This window comes from Pavona decussata, unplaced genomic scaffold, assembly GCF_977016875.1.
Source record: "Pavona decussata unplaced genomic scaffold, jaPavDecu1.1 SCAFFOLD_285, whole genome shotgun sequence".
In the NCBI taxonomy this organism is placed as follows: Eukaryota; Metazoa; Cnidaria; class Anthozoa; order Scleractinia; family Agariciidae; genus Pavona; species Pavona decussata.
This window is the reverse complement of record NW_028145686.1, coordinates 460,001-476,521: the sequence shown is the minus strand read 5'-3', so window position 1 is coordinate 476,521 and position 16,521 is coordinate 460,001. Positions and strand designations below refer to the sequence as shown.

Sequence of the window (16,521 nt, the reverse complement as noted above, 5' to 3'; positions counted from 1 at the left end):
TTTATATCTTTGAAGACTCGAACATCAGTATTTGCTTTTTGAGGAGAAATAAGAAAGACAACCTCTGGGACCAGGTTATAATAACCTTTGACCTTCCTTTAATCACCAGACATTCGCATTTCGGAAAAGTTGCAAAACTAATGGCATGGTAATAAACGATTACTCGATAGCTATAGTTTGAAAAATAGCCTTGTACAACTTAACACCGTGAAATGAACGTTACCACAGCAAGGTAATGCCCAATTACTTCGATGGCAACGAATGTTTGGTTTATCAACGGAGTTGATAACTTAAGTTAAATTGGCCACCCTAAAGAGATTCGAGTGCTGAAGTTTCGAGCGAGCGCCCTTCGTCAGAACTAACGCACGAAACGCCAGCACTCGAATCTCTTTACGGTGGCCAATTTAACTTTAGTTATCAATTCTGTTGATAAACCAAACATTCGTTTTTACTCCCTATCGACGCAGAAACCGCAGTTTCTTTACAAATTATAAGCACTTTATACTTCGATAGCAGTTTCATTTTAGTTGCCATTAATAGTTCATACTTGACGCAACACAACACCTCGTATAGCATAAAAAAATACTGAGAAGGAAAGTACTGCTCAGTAGCTTTATTCAGTAGCCATGATTGAACATTTTAATTTTACATCAACAGAAACACGTTAGTGTACGGCGTAATAATAAATAGTACCCCGGTAAATTAAAGTACTCACCAATATCAACTTTTATTTTGAATGGTCACACCTAGGACTATATCGATCCTGTATACATAACATTGTAAAAATTGTACCATAGGAAAGTACCGCTAAAACAAAGAAGCTTAACGCTCAAGCTCATAACTTGATTTTCGAGCACAAGCGTGGAGAGCGAATTGTATATGTAGAATATTTCCTTCAGTTAAGGACGGTGCCTACTAATACAGAAGTATTTTTGTGCGGTTTATGACTATGCAGGAAAAGCAGATCTTAGAAAGGGCTATTGAAATCCAAAAAGAAAATTGGGGGTAACCACGCATTTTTCAGAGATAATTAAGCAACAATATTTCCAAAAAGCGCCAAAATATAAAGCAATGTATGGCAGTTTTTCCTAAATAGAAGCTTAATTGTCTCGGAAAAATGCATGGTTACCCGAAATTTTCTTTTTGGATACTAAGAGCACTTGCTAATTATATAAGTTCTGCTTTCTCCGCATAGTTTTAAACCGCGCAAAAATATCCCCGTATTAGTGAGCACTACCCATAGGAAACCCGCGTATCTCGAGATGCGCAGAACGTATGCGCAGTAACAATAGTAGGCACCGTCCTTAAAAGCAAAGCAAAGAGCTTCGATTTGGTCCAATTTTAACATCGTTCTTATTTCCGCGAATGCTTTTGCAAGCGAAACGAAAAGATAGCCTGACATTCCTTTTAATTATTTCTTTGCAAATGGGATCTCGCACCGTCTTAAAATGTGGTTCATCGAAACGCGCTGTAAAGTTTTCATCTCGTACCCGAACGAAAGACTTAGAGGTATCATATAAACACCCGCGATAGATAGAACACGAGTAGCCGCTTATTTTTCTTAGCGAGCAAAATTTGCCTCCCGTGCGTGTTTCGCTCGCTTTACGAGGAAGGAGTTTTCGCGTGCGCTCACATGTATCGCTCGCTTTACCATCCCTAATACGTAAGGGTCTACTTGTACTCTACCGATTGTGTCGTGTAGCTTGCTTCACAATTTCATTACAAGAACAATTGCGCTTGAAAGACACGTTTATCCCTGTCAGAGACTAGCCTGATTCTCAGACGTCCGAGGTCATTCGAGGCCCTCCCCCCCCCCCCCCCCCCCTCCCCGCTTCTCTCCGGCGAGGGGGCCGCGAACGACCTCGGTCGACTGACAATCAGGTTAGTCAGAGACAGGCTAGACTAGGAAAATAAAAATGAAGAGCATTGTTTGTTTCAATGTTGCTAAATAAGGTACTTTCGAAATATTAAATTTTAACTTGATATCGAGGTCCAGAGGACACAAACAACAGAAAGAATAAAACATGATTATTCAGTTTCCTTTGCTTGTGTCCTCTTGGCCTCGTTATCAAGCTGAATTTTGATATATGGAAAGGAACCTATTGGGAGCATGCTTCGAAAACAAAATTTGCGCCCGTAAAGCACATGTTTTTTTTTCTTTTTTCAACTTGATTAAAAAACAAATTTCTTGCTTTCAAGAATTGAAGTCACAAATTTCTGTTTCTCGTGCGACTAAACTGAGAAAGACTTACATCGGCAGCGATGCTTCCGCAAACTGTATTTCAAAGGGTTTGTTCTTTTGCTTGTGTCTTCTTGGCCTTGTTATCAAGCTGAATTTTGATATATGGAAAGGAACCTATTGGGAACATGCTTCGAAAACAAAATTTGCGCCCGTAAAGCACATGTTTTTTTTTTCTTTTTTCAACTTGATTAAAAAACAAATTTCTTGCTTTCAAGAATTGAAGTCACAAATTTCTGTTTCTCGTGCGACTAAACTGAGAAAGACTTACATCGGCAGCAATGCTTCCGCAAACTGTATTTCAAAGGGTTTGTTCTTTTGGCACTATTGCGGAGTTAAATACACGAAAAGGAAATATACGGTGTTCACGATCATTTGGGACCTATTCTATTTTCGGAATGAACAGAATAGTAACAGATAACTGAACGAATGGAATACAGAAAACTGGAAGATTCAGAATAACAAGAACTGCATTCTTTGTGAAGATTATCAAGGCTAATGCCGAGAACTGGAAGAATTGCTTTGTTTTGGGAACTGATATTCTATGTATTCTGTTATTCCTTGAACGGAATGAGAATAGCTAAAATTGTTTCAAAGGAATGAGCGCACAGCTCTGAAATCGCTCTAACAAACTACTTTTTTAATGTACCCTACATGGATGACTCGGCCTCCAACGGCAGATTGTCATTATCATCGTTTTCTGCTTCCTCGTCGTTGGAAAGTTGTTGATGTTTGGTCTTCTCCTCCTCTTCAATGGTGGGCTTGCAGAACCAGAATGACAGGAAATAGAAAATAAAGGCAATTCCTGGAGAAATTAAAGAAAACGCCAGTAGAATAAATGGCCTTGATGAGACTGTGGCGTAAACTGTTTAACCAATCAATCAAATTACTTGCTTTGGCCAATCACAACAGACGTGTATAGTACAATAAACCAATGAAAACTCAGAGAAATTACGTGTAATTGACATCACACGCGGAAAACACGTGTAACCAAGTCACGATTAGTTGAGACTTTTTTTTTAGTTGAGACTTTGACACGAACTTTGCAAACCAGTGACAGAACCTGGTAAGTACCACAACCCTTTCACATAGCAACTAAAATGCAAAATGGCAAATAAAAAGAGCTTGAAACAACATAAGCTAACGGCTTAAACAGCCAACCACATCAATAATCGGAACGCTTCTTGCGCCTGACACGGGGTGGGGGGCTTATTTTTCAACCTCGTTCCCAGGGCTTTTCCCTTCTCGTGGGCCCCCCACGAGAAGGGAAAAGCCCTGGGAACGAGGTTGCTTATTTTTGGGTACCTTATTTTCGGGGGGGGGGGGGGGGGGAGGAATAATGTTGGGAATTTCAAGACATGTCCAACTTGTATTTGTATAAGGTGCGACCTTCTTGCGGAGTCTGGAATACAATTTTACTTGACCATTTGTACAACTGAGACGAAAACCAAGATTATATACTTACTTTGCACTTAACTTTCTTGGAACACAAAGCATTGAGCTGCAAATCAGCTTAACGTTTTGCTTTTGATTTGAACACGCAAATTCGCGTGAAAATTGAAATATGAAAACTGAGCTTTTCGAAAAATTTAGGGAACCAATATTTGTTAGATAACGCTTAAGACTGAAAACAATATGGCACTAACCTGTAAAACCGAAGGCAGTGTAACCAAGCCTGTCTGTCAACAAGTCTATCTCGTTAAACTGACAGCTGCCTCTTTTGCCGCAGCTCTCCCCCCAAAGGAGGCACGTACCATCAAAAATGGCGCCAAAAAGTAATGGACCTGGCAAGAACCCAAGAGTCCGCTGGAATATGAACTGAAAACCGAGGGCGTACGCTCTCTGGTTGTAGGGGACACATCTGGAATAAAATCAACGATCGCTTAGGGCTGGCTGCACCCGAGAATCTTTCTCTTGACAAGTCAGTTTATGTTGAACTTCTCGAGTATACTACTAGTCTAAGTTTTCCCTTGAGTACGTAGTTGACCCGTTCAAAAACTGTCAACACAGACGTTGCTGCAAAATTTGCTGAGCTCTGGTCTTCCTTTACAAGTCCCCCTTGTTGCATTTTTATTTACTTGGGTTAGGCTTAGGGACCTGGGCCCAGTTGCTCGACGCATGGTTAGCGCTAACCCGGGTTAAATACCATGACAACCTATAGGTTTTAATACCTCTTAACCAATGGTTAGCGCTAACCATGCTTCGAGCAACTCAGCCCTGGGCTTTGAGTGCAAGTGAGGTTTCGAGTTACCTTTGTTTTGATACGGACCGCACTTCTTTTCATATGTTGATCATACTGTTCTTTAATATGCTAAATAGTTTCGGTTTACATCTGAAAAGCACGGAGGTTTGTATCAAAGCAAAGTCAACTCCAGCCTCGCTTTCACTCAAAGCTAGGTCACTAAGCACACAACTGTAAAATGGGCTGTAGAGTATCATAACCGCGGCCATGTTGAAGAAGCCAAACAATAAAAGATATATGCATAAAAATAAAATTTACTTCCCAAAGGAAAATGATTCTATTGTTCCGCTCCTCTAATATGCCCGCCGTGAACACACTCTATTTCGTTGTCTGGAAATTCTTTGTATTCTGTTTTACCAAAAACAGAATAAAATAGACCTTATCCCAAAATGGCTGCTATTTTATTATTCTTTTGTTCGTATTCAGATTAGCCCATCTTACCAAGTTCTTAAGCTAAAAATTCAAAAGAATATTTTACCTTGAATGAGGCAAGAAGGGCTAATTTGAATGCAAAAGAAAGAATTTATATTATTATGGAAGCCATTTTGTAAAAGGTTTAATTATGGCTAGAATAATCCAAAGCAACAATACGCCTTTAGATTGAAATGAACTGCAAAAAACAGTCTGAGGATAACTTACCTTAGAACTACCGTCTTGTTGGCTACAGCCGTGATAAAAACAGAAAACAGCACCACAATAAGGAGAAGTAAAAACGCGATGTAGGTCTTACACTCAGACCGCTTTTCACAGTAGCCTTTCACGGCCGAGCCTTCGCTTGCGTTGCCTTTAGGGAAAACGCAACTACAATTTGTGAAGGTCTATAAAAGAAGAGAAAAGGAGTACATTGAGGACATTCATGTTTAATGGAAAGTTTTCTTTAACCAAGCAGTAAATAAATTTTTCGGGTAAATATGCATAAAACTGTTGCTAGGAAAATTAGCGATAAAAACGTAACACTACGTTTCGAAGACTTCATGTCATCATTTTGTCAAGTGTGGAGAAATTAACATTAGAGGAAACGCCGTGTTACGTTTTTGTCGTTAATTTTCCTTGTAAACTGTTGATCGAAATCGATCCTTGTTAAAATTGTTGCTACCCGCAAAAAGTAAAATTGCTAATCAAGGCGGGCAGCAAAGGAAGAAGCATGTTAATGACCACCCCTCATAAGAATCTTCATTTTTGAAGGAGGTGGGATTTCTTGGAAGAAGAAGAAGAAGAAGAAGAAGAAGAAGAAGAAGAAGAAGAAGAAGAAGAAGAAGAAGAAGAAGAAGAAGAAGAAGAAGAAGAAGAAGAAGAAGAAAAACGTAAACCAATACTGTGATAAAATTTGATAAGTTAAATTAAACAACAAGAAAATATTAATTAATTTAACGAAATAGTATATACATCAAAGAAAAGTTCATAAAATCGAAGATCTACTCGCGCGACCTGTAGTTCAATCTGAGCCCCGAAGCTTGGCAGGAGGTCAGAATCGCGTACGTACCTCCTGATTCTGAACGTTTTTGCATCCAGCATGACAGGGCGAGAAATAAACCAAGTCATCTACCCCGCACACTGGGTTTATACTGGCCTGGGAGCAGCTGCAGTTAACATTGCAGGGGGACGTCACTTCAGGATCCCCAAGGGAACTGAAAATGGTTTATTAATGATAGTGCATTATCAGCGGATAAGAGAAAAAATCTGTACAAAAGTTGATTCGTAGCAAAAACAGGTACAACTTTAGAATGCTAACATCTCTTTTCTAATCAGCTTTTTTCTTGCAAAGATACGAGAAACGACCGCAAGAAATTTGCTGGGGAAAAATGTTCTACACTGCATCCGAAGTAAAGACACATTCGCATCTTCCGAATTATTGACACAGGAACTTTTTAACCTCACCTGCCATTATAAGGTACTAGTACTCCCGCTAAATCCGGCCTTCCACATCCGGGAACAAACCAAGCACCGGATCCTGCGACAGTGAAAACTGAAGCGATGACGCAGAATCTAGCGGCCATTTTAAGTGACCTTTTTAAGTCAAATCTTCGAACCAGAATTCCACCCAGGAGCACACCGGCTGCGGTAAAGAAGGAAACATCGATAAGACATGATTTTGCACAGTTTTTGCAATCACAAAACTTTAATTTTTCTATTTTTCAGAAGAGAACATTCAAAAGAACACCTTTCCCGTTCCCTCTGGTGAAAAGCTTCGACATGGAAATGTTTTGATATGAACTATTGAGCTTGCTTTGATGACACCCCTCCTCAATTTAAGCATTTTATCTGTACCTTGCCATATACTTGCTAAAGGGCATGTAGTATATATTCAGCAACTTGATTGGTTTCCATCTCAGTTGAGATACATGGCGCAATATAGTGTTGCTACCCTTATTTGGAAAACCAGCGCTTTAAGACGAAATGGAAAAATTGTCCTTTCCTTCTTTCAAGCATTTCCTTTATCTTTGTTTGGGTAACTGGCATTTAATCCTCCTGACCCGTTTCCTATAACGAGTTATTTGCGTCCATTTCTTAGAATAATTAACAAATACAAACGACCGGCTTTGAAACAGTCAGATGATAAGAATGGATCAAAATTTAAACGATGACTTATGAAGGCTCGAGATCAACCCCAACCAATCAATCAAAGCGCGCGTTACATTATCACAATTTTATAAAAAAGTTGTAAAATCATAACTTTTACGCATTCTGTGCGGGTGTTTATTATTAATAATAAATATGTATGATGGATTATTATATAGACACGGGTGATACAGGAAAATGCGCCACTCGCAAATTTCATACAAAACTACATCCGGGAGTTTCCATATCCTCACTAGCACTAGTGAGGATATATTGATGTCGTCATTTCCGGCTTTTTCACGGTTGTTTGTGTAAACAGTCAGTAACAAAATGGCGAGCGAAAGACTTGTCTATATAATTAATAAAAAGAAACTTACACGATGGCTTGAAGGCATGAATTTTATTTTCTCGTTTCAAAAGCAATATTTCACTCACTCGCTGCGCTCGTTGGTAAAATATTGTCTTTACGACTGGAAAATAAAATTCGTATCTTCGCGCCGCTGTGTATTAAATATCTTCTATATACTTTTAGCTATAAAAAATTGCGAAAAAATATTTCTTAAAATCATTTTAAGATTAAAAAACTTTGCTAAAAACGACGACGTTTCGACGTTAGCTAAACGTCATTATCAAGTCAAAACGTGTTCGATAGCAGCAGTCTATATACTTTTTGAATGCGATATTCTTACCCACGGTTCCTGGCACAAGAACTGCTCCAATCACAGCTCCTGTTATAAGAGAGCTGAGCCCAAACTTGAGCTGAAGAATTTTAGCCAAGAAGGAAGCTATCCCGGCACCAAATAAAGAACCAGAGGTTACTGCCAAGGAATTGAAAATAAACACAGGCGCTTTCAACAACTGAAGTGTAGCTGGCAAAATATCCTTTAAGTTTCCTTGAATCCTCTCGTCCTTCTTTGGTACTTGCCCCTCCTTTTGCGCCTCCTCGCGGATACGTTTTGCCCCAGGAAGCTCCCTGGGAAATCCTAGAAGAAGCCCGGCGATAGGGAGAAGAAGACATCCCCCTCCAAGGTAACCTAACCACCACGCTCCAATCCATTGCGGATCCTCAGGTTTAAGGTTAGACCCTTCAGGCTGGAAAGGAAAATATATTAGGTACTTGAGTACCATTGCTAATGGTTCTTTTACACAGTAGACCTGCACCTTTCAAAAGCTCTATTTTCACTGAACCCTGATAACCTGCAGCTGCACTGTTTTTGTAGGGCTGAGAGTATTGTTATGTTGTTCTTTTTTTGTTCTGTCGACTATTAATGAGAGGCGGGAAAAGCCCTGGAAACAAGGTTGAATTTGATTGGTCGCCGTGATTCTTTGGCCTCGGTTTAAGATACTCAACTCTATACACGCCAATACTTACCTGTGTAATGTCAATATAGATATTCAATAGTGAGCCACCGGAAATAAACCCCATTCCAGGCCCCAGCAAGCTCATGGAGAAGAAAACAGCGAGGTATAATGGTGACGACTTTGGATGCACATTCTCATCAATGTACGCGGGCCCAAGGGTGTACAGCGGCGTTGTTCCACCTCCCATAAGCAGCTGGGCCAAAAAGAAGATGAAGAGGTAGTACCATCGGCCGCCATATTGATCAAAACAGAATTCTGAGGTGCCATTGGAGCTTAACCGACAAACCTCACCATTTGCAAGCCCGTTGGAGTTCAGAAGAGGCTCGTATCGCCCCACTAAAGCTTGTGGAACAACAAACAATAGACATCCCAGACCTATAACAGAAGTGACAGATCAGAGAATTAACTCTGCAGTGTATGTTGAAGCGCTAAAGTGAACCCATGAATTTGCCACTGAGCGCGTTAGCCCTAGTAAGGAGTGAGTTGTGGGTAATTAATTACCCGTGACTTGCTACAGTCCGGTCTCGTAGCTCAGTAGTAGAGCAACGGACCCTCAAATCCGGAGGTCGTGGGTTCGATTCTGAGGTTAACATTTTTTCTTTTCCTAGTGGGGTCTCCCATAACGTTACTTGGGCTAACACTCAGTGGAAAATTCATGGGTTCACTTTAGCCCTTCAACATCCACTGCAGAGTTAATTCTCTGATATTCAATTTGTGTCCTTAGTGCTAGAGGCACAACATTCATTTGTACCCGTATGACGGAGGTAAAAGGTGTTCGGCTTCTGAAGATGAAGAAAGAAAACCATGTTTCTACAAAGGGCTCCATCCTTAATTTATTGATTCATATTAAAGAAAAGTTTACAATAATCGAGCAAATATTGAGGGCGAAGTAGAGTCGGAAAGGTTAACAGAAAAAATGTTTTCGCGCGCACTCAAGTTCATCCTTACTAACACTGGGCTTTCATTGAATGGGGAAAAATAAAGAATCGAATTCAATCGCGGTTTGTTTTTCAATATTTGAGCACATTTGCTGGCGACTTTTTCCCTGACAAAAATAAAACAATAACAAAGAAACGTCCTTAAGCATTTCTCCATAACACCTATTTCATATGAAATTATTGAACTGTGAATGAAAGACCAAAAACCTTGGAGTTGTTCTCTAAAAAAAGGGAACAAACAAGGCAATGACTTCATGGGTGCTTACCACTTAGATGGAAAACCCGGAAATTCCAGTTGGAAAATCGAATGGTGCGCATCATTCCATTTGGAGTACTTCTGAAATTAAGGGCTTCTGCTCAAAGTGATGCCTTTTTATTACTCATTTTGGGATTTACAGCTGATGTTCATACATTTTGCATGTTATCCATCTTCTCTTAAGACAAGCTAAATCATTTCAACAACTGGAGTGTAGCTGGCAAAATATCCTTTAAGTTTCCTTGAATTCTCTCGTCCTTCTTTGGAACTTGCCCCTCCTTTTGCCCTAGGAAGCTCCCTGGGAAATCCTTCTGGTCAAAGTGATGCATTTTTATTACTCCTTTTGGGATTTACAGCTGATGTTCATACATTTTGCATGTTATCCATCTTCTCTTAAGACAAGCTAAATAATGTCGTATTTATGCCGAAAATTTCCACCCGGTTGGTTTGCGTAAATGGTAAGCACCCTATATTTGCAGCCTTACCAAAACTGTAATGGGATATTCGTTTACCTGTTACAAAGGATCCGTATCCAAGCCATTTAATCTTGTTTCCATATGCTCCATAAAAACTGACCAGACTTGTTAGAAGTATAGCCGCTATGTCATTGGACGCGGCAATAAACCCGACTTCTGTGCTGCTAAGGTGAAACCTCCGTTCTAGAGTCAGTAGGAAAAGATTGGTAAAGCCGTTTACTGTCATGCCTGAAAAGGAAACACAGAAAAGATACTCAAATACTGAGCTATTACAGCTGGTTAACAACGTACTTTTTAGGTTGATTTAAATTATTATACACTATCATCCACCTCCAGAAAGTTTTACGTTAAAAGTTCTAGATAAGCAATACAAAAGCATTCTTTTTCTCGACTTGATGTAGCTTGGTGTAAAGCTGTGGTATGAGATACTATCTCAAATAACAGACCTGCCGAAGAAAACATTCAAAATAGTACTTGCCAATTGCTTTTTTATGCCCTGGAAAAAAAGGTGACTGTATTGAAATCCCTATGATAATCAAAAATGTAGGACTGACTAAATAATTGTTCCATTTAGTATTATTATTTTTATTTTGTAAACAAGTGTAAAATGATTTAAATCTGTTACTACGTAAAGTTTTTGCATGTCTGTATTTTTAAGTTCTCGTTAGTTTTCTTAAGTGTTCCTGTATTCGTCTTGTCCCGCCTCGATTAGTTTTGTAACTATTTGGGGGACAAATCATTCATTCTGTTGTTTTTAAAATAAATTGTTGTTGTTGTTGTTGAGTTAAGGGTGGGTCGACACCGATACCAAATACTCGATATAATCGATGCTGAACTTTCCTTGAAAAAATCGATACTTGAGAGAAATATCGACCGTTTCGATCTCTTTCAATACTGTTCACGTGACCGCTAACTTCCGCCTGACCGTGGGAGATCTGGGTACGAGATTAGTTGAAGCCTGGTTTGGTGTCGAAAAGCAATATTTTTCCGTTTGTGTCTGTGCTGTTGGACTGAGCTTGAAGGAATTATTATAAAACTGAAGTTGACTGTCTGTTTGTTGTTTCATGATCAGGCCTACAGATTCAATGGAACAAGAATTATGTTCATGGCATTACCTTGAATAAACGCGAATAATGCCAGTGCAACAGAGAAGAACTTGATATTGTTAAAAATTTGCAACGCCCTTGGTTTGAACCTGCCCCAGCCATATCGAAGGTCTTCATCAGTTTCTTTGCTTTCAACGTGCAAAGGAGTCTCTTCTGTCACGTGACTTTTGGCCTCATTCTTATCTTCACTCATCTGTAAAAATACGAAAAATTTGACGTAATAAGCGCCTTACAGTTTAAGCCAAGGCTCAGGGTTGTGGGTAAAGGTTCAGTGGCGTTTACTCTTGGTACGTTTAATAGTAAAAACAGCTTTCCAGGGCGAGTCCGGCCGGAGTACAAAGGTCAAAATAGACACGCGTATCAGGCTTGACTACCAGTGGAAAAACGCGCTGGTGCACTAAATATTTAACGATCATTCAAACTCGTTCAATTTGTCATAACGTGGCCGAGTTACGTTCTTGTTCGGAAAGAAAAAATTACCGACTAATACCCACCACCTCGTTAAAACGATCATTTCGTCTTCACGGTGGAGAACGGCAAAGACTCGAAATGCTTGGGAGAAAACGCAAAGTTTTGCAAATTAAATCTTTCGTTTTGTTGCGTTCTCGTTGCCGTCGGCAAAGTAGTGTCGTAATATAACCAAATCGGCCGCAGCCCCTGAAAGATGCAACTTCAAAACATGTCGTGCTTCCTCGAGTGTTTCGCTCGCCCTAATATCGCTGAGAGAAGTAAGAGACTAATTGTAGTTTACTGAATCAAAGTTTCCTCTGTTTGTTGTCTTCGTTACTTTCTTTGCTTGCTCACCTGACTTCACTGTCGATATCTGGGCATACAGTCTCTTCCGGGCTCTGATAGTGGTTGAGTAACTTGGGAATTTAATTTCAGGTGTTCACTCACTTTTATTACCTCTAGTGGCATGGATGTCAACAGTTATTTTGCAAATGTTAATAAAAAAAAAATTGTGGACAATCACCACTGGTTTCGATATTCTCTAAATCTTATTATTTTATTTCTCATTTCCCACTTTTTATTTTCCCATATTTCCCTTTCCCATTCCCCATTCTCCATTCACTCATTTCAACCGAACATGACCCGCTGCCGATGTGTCTGCGAATTTTGCTCGACTTCAACTTCGGACTTCGCAGGCACGTCGGCGATTCTTCCAGCATGCCACCAATACTGCCGCCCTCCTTACCGCCGATGTTACCTCCCCTCACCCCCCCCCCCCCCCCCACGTACTTTCCTATAATAACACTATTGGTTGCTGTTTGCTACCTACTCGTAGTTTAAAGGGGACGTGTCATGTTTTTTTTTTTTACCTTTACACTGTAAGTAGCCACAAAATAATTCTAGAACAACGAGAGGAAAGAAATGAATTCAATTCTTGAGGGAATTGAAAGGAACAACTCGTGATCTGTTCTAACGCACTTTGGAAACAAAATGCGAGAACTTGAAAAATGTTACCTAACATTTTTCAAGTCTCAATCCATTCCGACCAACTTTGTTTCTGGCCAGAGGCACTAATCGACAGTCTTATTGCATTAGGTGATAATTTATAACAAAACTACTTTGCTTCTGTTGACAGACAAACATTTTTGGGTTTTGAAATGACATCAAATTCGTGAGGGAATTGAAAGGAACAACTCGTGATCTGTTCTAACGCACTTTGGAAACAAAATGCGAGAACTTGAAAAATGTTACCTAACATTTTTCAAGTCTCAATCCATTCCGACCAACTTTGTTTCTGGCCAGAGGCACTAATCGACAGTCTTATTGCATTAGGTGATAATTTATAACAAAACTACTTTGCTTCTGTTGACAGACAAACATTTTTGGGTTTTGAAATGACATCAAATTCGTGTGATATTTCCCCTTTAATATAAGAAAAATAAATAAAAAAATACAGCTTGAAGAGGCGTTTTCGCTTTTTAGCCATTCCTAAGCCATTGTTCTATACCACAAAGGTTGCATTGAGCACTCCCACTCGTGCATATAAATTCCTGGAATACACTGTATGCATAAAGCTGTCGTCACTGCAGCTTATGATTGCGTGACACCCGTACTTTGCGTTACCAAGGATTGGTTTGCCACTTGCCGCAAGTGTCAATATGGCGATGTTCAGCGATTTTTACCCTTTTTTTAATTTTGGAGAATCCGATTAATCTTTCTTTATTTAAAGAATTAAATTCACAAATTTAGTGCATTTTTGTTCCAATTTATGGCGACGATTTCTAATTCTTGCGCTAGCCTAGCGCCTGCGTAGCAGCGTAATCGGGGAGGGAGGTAGGGGCGAGAAAAAGTGGGAGAAAGAAAGGTTTTTTCCTGGCTCCCCCTCTCCCTCCTCCTCTCTCGGCTACGCCTGCTACGCCCCAGTTCTCCTTTTTTCGCTCACTTTTTCTCGCCCTCCCCCGATTACTTCTGCTATGCACGCTACATCAGTGCGTGACCATTTGAATCTAAAAATAAACAAAACATAACAAATGCCTCAGAACAGTTTCTAGCAAATTTTTCGAGTGTGACTTAGATTTACAGTACCACAGCTTCCGTAAGAAACAGTTCATTCAAAACGTTTTCGCTTTTTACCGTTTGTAGAGCTTGTTCAGTGCTTTGCGTATTTCCAAAATTTTAAATCTCCTTTTAATATTCTGCGGTTTGTTTGACAGCTAAAGCTCGCAAGGAAGATTACGCCATAATAACCTTTTGTTCCCTTTCAGAACTTGATTTTATGCATTCTATCGATTGAAGATCACTGAAAAGTATAACCCGATCGAAACGATTTGTGGCCGTGGAAAAATTTTAAATTTATCCGCGGTTAGCTCTATAAAGCGTGCGGGCGCCGAAGATATGGACATCATTTAAACTTCAATTAATTCGTGTAATCTTCGCTACGCAAAAGCAATATTTTATCGACACAGCTGCGGATGAAGATGAGCTCCGATTCTCACTAAAAGTACGTAGCAATAAGCTGAACTTTTTTTCTTACCTTTAAATCATGCAGCGTTGTAGAGAGGACTCGTGGATATGGCAAGAATGTTCCTAAAAGATCGTGGAAGAAATTGAAATGCAATGCCGCAAAGATCACGTAACGCAGTGAAGCGTGACCAAGCTAACACAATTCACTCCCAACTCCCTCCCTGCTGAGGGATTTAATAATATTCCCTTGAGCTTTTAAAAGCTTGTCCAACGATCACTTGCTTGAAGAAAGAGTGTGATCCAAGGGTGTACACTTTTGAAAGCTGAGCCAAAGAAATCTCAAGTTTTTTAATCAAGATATCTGTTTGATCACAATGCCCGTTTATACAATGTATTGTTAGCGATAATTTATATTCCACTTGACGGTCATTCGATTGTGTGATCCAGACTACATTTGCATCTTCTGAAACTTGTGGCAGATCATGATTTGATTTGCCTTTAAAGCTTTTGAAATTACAAATTTATGCTTTACGTACGTACATATTAGACCTTCTTGAGCTTTTTTAATACTTCGCAACCAATGCAAACGTTGTCCCGTCAGTTACAACTAATCCGCTGACTCATGACGTTTACATTAAATACGACATCACTGGCGAGTTATTAATAATTTTACTTTATTGTTCTCATTTATGAGCCAGTTCAAAAAACGCTCAAACTTGAAAAAATATTCTAAAGCGCTCGACAGCAAGCTACTGCATGCTAGCCGCTGTTGGAGACTGTAGGAGCTCTCAATCTATTCTTTTCCAAATGCTGGATCGAAGGAATCTTCATTGCAAACAGCCTAATGAACCAATCAGACCTGGAGGCAAATACATGTAACACGTGCGAGCAAGCCACCGTTTTCATTCGGTTTGCCATTGGCTGACAAACTCGGTCCTCGTTCAATAATAGTTTATTATCATGCATCCAGTTCCTGATAACCTGAATACAACGCTCGATCGCGGCAATAGCAGCTATGAATGACCTGTCTCCTCTGCGGGGCTATAGGAGACGTAAAGTTGGGTGTCATCAGCGTAGCAATGGACAAAGGATAGTCTTGAACGACAGAGTGTAAAGTATTAATGAGTCAAATGAGTCAATGAGTCATGAGTCATGAGTCAATGAGTCAATAAGTGAGGTCTACTACGTTTACTTAAGGCAGCTAGTTACTTGGGCTTCCCAAAGGGAGACCAAGTTGAAAATTGCCATTCGTTTTTTTTTTGTTTTTTTTTTTTTTGTTTGTTTGTTTTCCTCATTCAGTAGGGGTATAGAATGGTCAATCCGAGACAGTCACAAATCGCCGTCTGGGCCTTAAAACGCATGCGCAGGTGATCTTGTCGCTGCATGGGTTTGCATGGGTCGGCCATTTTTTGATTTTTTTTAGTCGACGATTTTCGCGTTTTCCGAAGGAAAACACAACTTTTCGAAATGGTACATCGAAAGAAGAACTACTTACGAATACTCAACAGTTTCGATAGCGGAAATCCGAGAAATAACGGCGAAGAAACTGTGCTTCGAGTACAAATTGTTGTTTTATCCAGGCGACGAGTTAGCGGAGCGCGGACATCTCAAATCCTTATTCAGGCCACGGACTTTCTACAAAATTTTTTAGTACGTTCTGGAAATTCAACGGCTGAAAAATTACAGGTTTGATCGTGAATTTGTACTGAAATACTATTCTAATTGACCGATTCTTTATATTCTGAACAGTTTTAGCGAAAATTTGAAAAACGTGCCACGCTCGGGTTGATATTAAATTCGCTTCGAAATGGACTGATAGTTCATTCAAATCGCTTTCGCGTCTCTCGTCTCGCATTTAGAATTATAAGCGTTTCTTTCTTAGGCGTAAAAAAAGACTTTTCTGAATAAATTTTTCCTTTAGGAAAGCATTCTGTCTGTTTTTCTCTCTATTTTAATTGCCAAAACGTGACAACTGCGTAATCTTGCGTAAACAAACGCATGCACTGGATGGAGACGGATCAAATTTCGCCTATGTGACGCGAGGACAAATTTCATCGATTAATGGGTTAAAGATACTGACATACAGAAATTTCCACGAAACACCAATCAGAATTCCCTTATTCCAAAAAACAAAAACTTTTGCGAGGGGGGGATGAAACCAACACAAGATATCCCTGCCCACTTTGCTAAATCCTGTTGGCCGGATAGATGCACACATAGGTTGAAAGCTCGGATTTTACTGTCAGAACCTTTATTAGATTCTAAAATTTATTACTTAATCGGTCAGTGTAAAACGCAGACTACAGACCGGGCGTAAAAAAACGGACAGAGGGTACAATTTAGACCAGGAATATACATTACTTACAATATACTTGCTTGTACTATGCTGTAAAACAATCGACAAATGACAACTGAGATTTTATCATGTCA

At 39.7% G+C, this 16,521-nt stretch overlaps 1 protein-coding gene across 2 annotated transcripts; it reads right to left on the bottom strand.

The window, feature by feature from the left end:
- Nucleotides 1-570: 570 nt before the first annotated feature.
- LOC146455144 (solute carrier organic anion transporter family member 4A1-like) lies at nt 571-14,703 on the bottom strand. Of its 2 annotated transcripts, XM_085094632.1 has the most exons (11): nt 14,632-14,703; nt 14,162-14,214; nt 11,188-11,371; nt 10,109-10,300; nt 8,413-8,777; nt 7,730-8,132; nt 6,360-6,537; nt 5,965-6,109; nt 5,121-5,299; nt 3,886-4,100; nt 571-3,044 (listed from the first exon to the last, which is right to left on the bottom strand). In XM_085094632.1, the coding sequence occupies exons 3-11, from the start codon at nt 11,369-11,371 to the stop codon at nt 2,890-2,892; spliced, it is 2,016 nt and encodes a 671-aa protein (XP_084950758.1). In that variant the 5' UTR covers nt 14,162-14,214; nt 14,632-14,703; the 3' UTR covers nt 571-2,889. The 2 variants fall into 2 exon arrangements, with proteins under 2 accessions (XP_084950758.1, XP_084950759.1); XM_085094633.1 differs by lacking the exons at nt 14,162-14,214; nt 14,632-14,703 and adding an exon at nt 11,983-12,179.
- Nucleotides 14,704-16,521: the final 1,818 nt, after the last annotated feature.

Excerpts from the sequence above, each read along its gene's own strand:
- LOC146455144 (XM_085094632.1), bottom strand. The coding sequence starts at position 11,371 with ATGAGTGAAGATAAGAATGAGGCCAAAAGTCACGTGACAGAAGAGACT. Across the intron at positions 8,133-8,412 it reads TCTATATTGACATTACACAG|CCTGAAGGGTCTAACCTTAA; the intron begins GTAAGTATTGGC and ends TTTCCTTTCCAG. Across the intron at positions 4,101-5,120 it reads AACAAGACGGTAGTTCTAAG|ATGTGTCCCCTACAACCAGA; the intron begins GTAAGTTATCCT and ends ATTTTATTCCAG.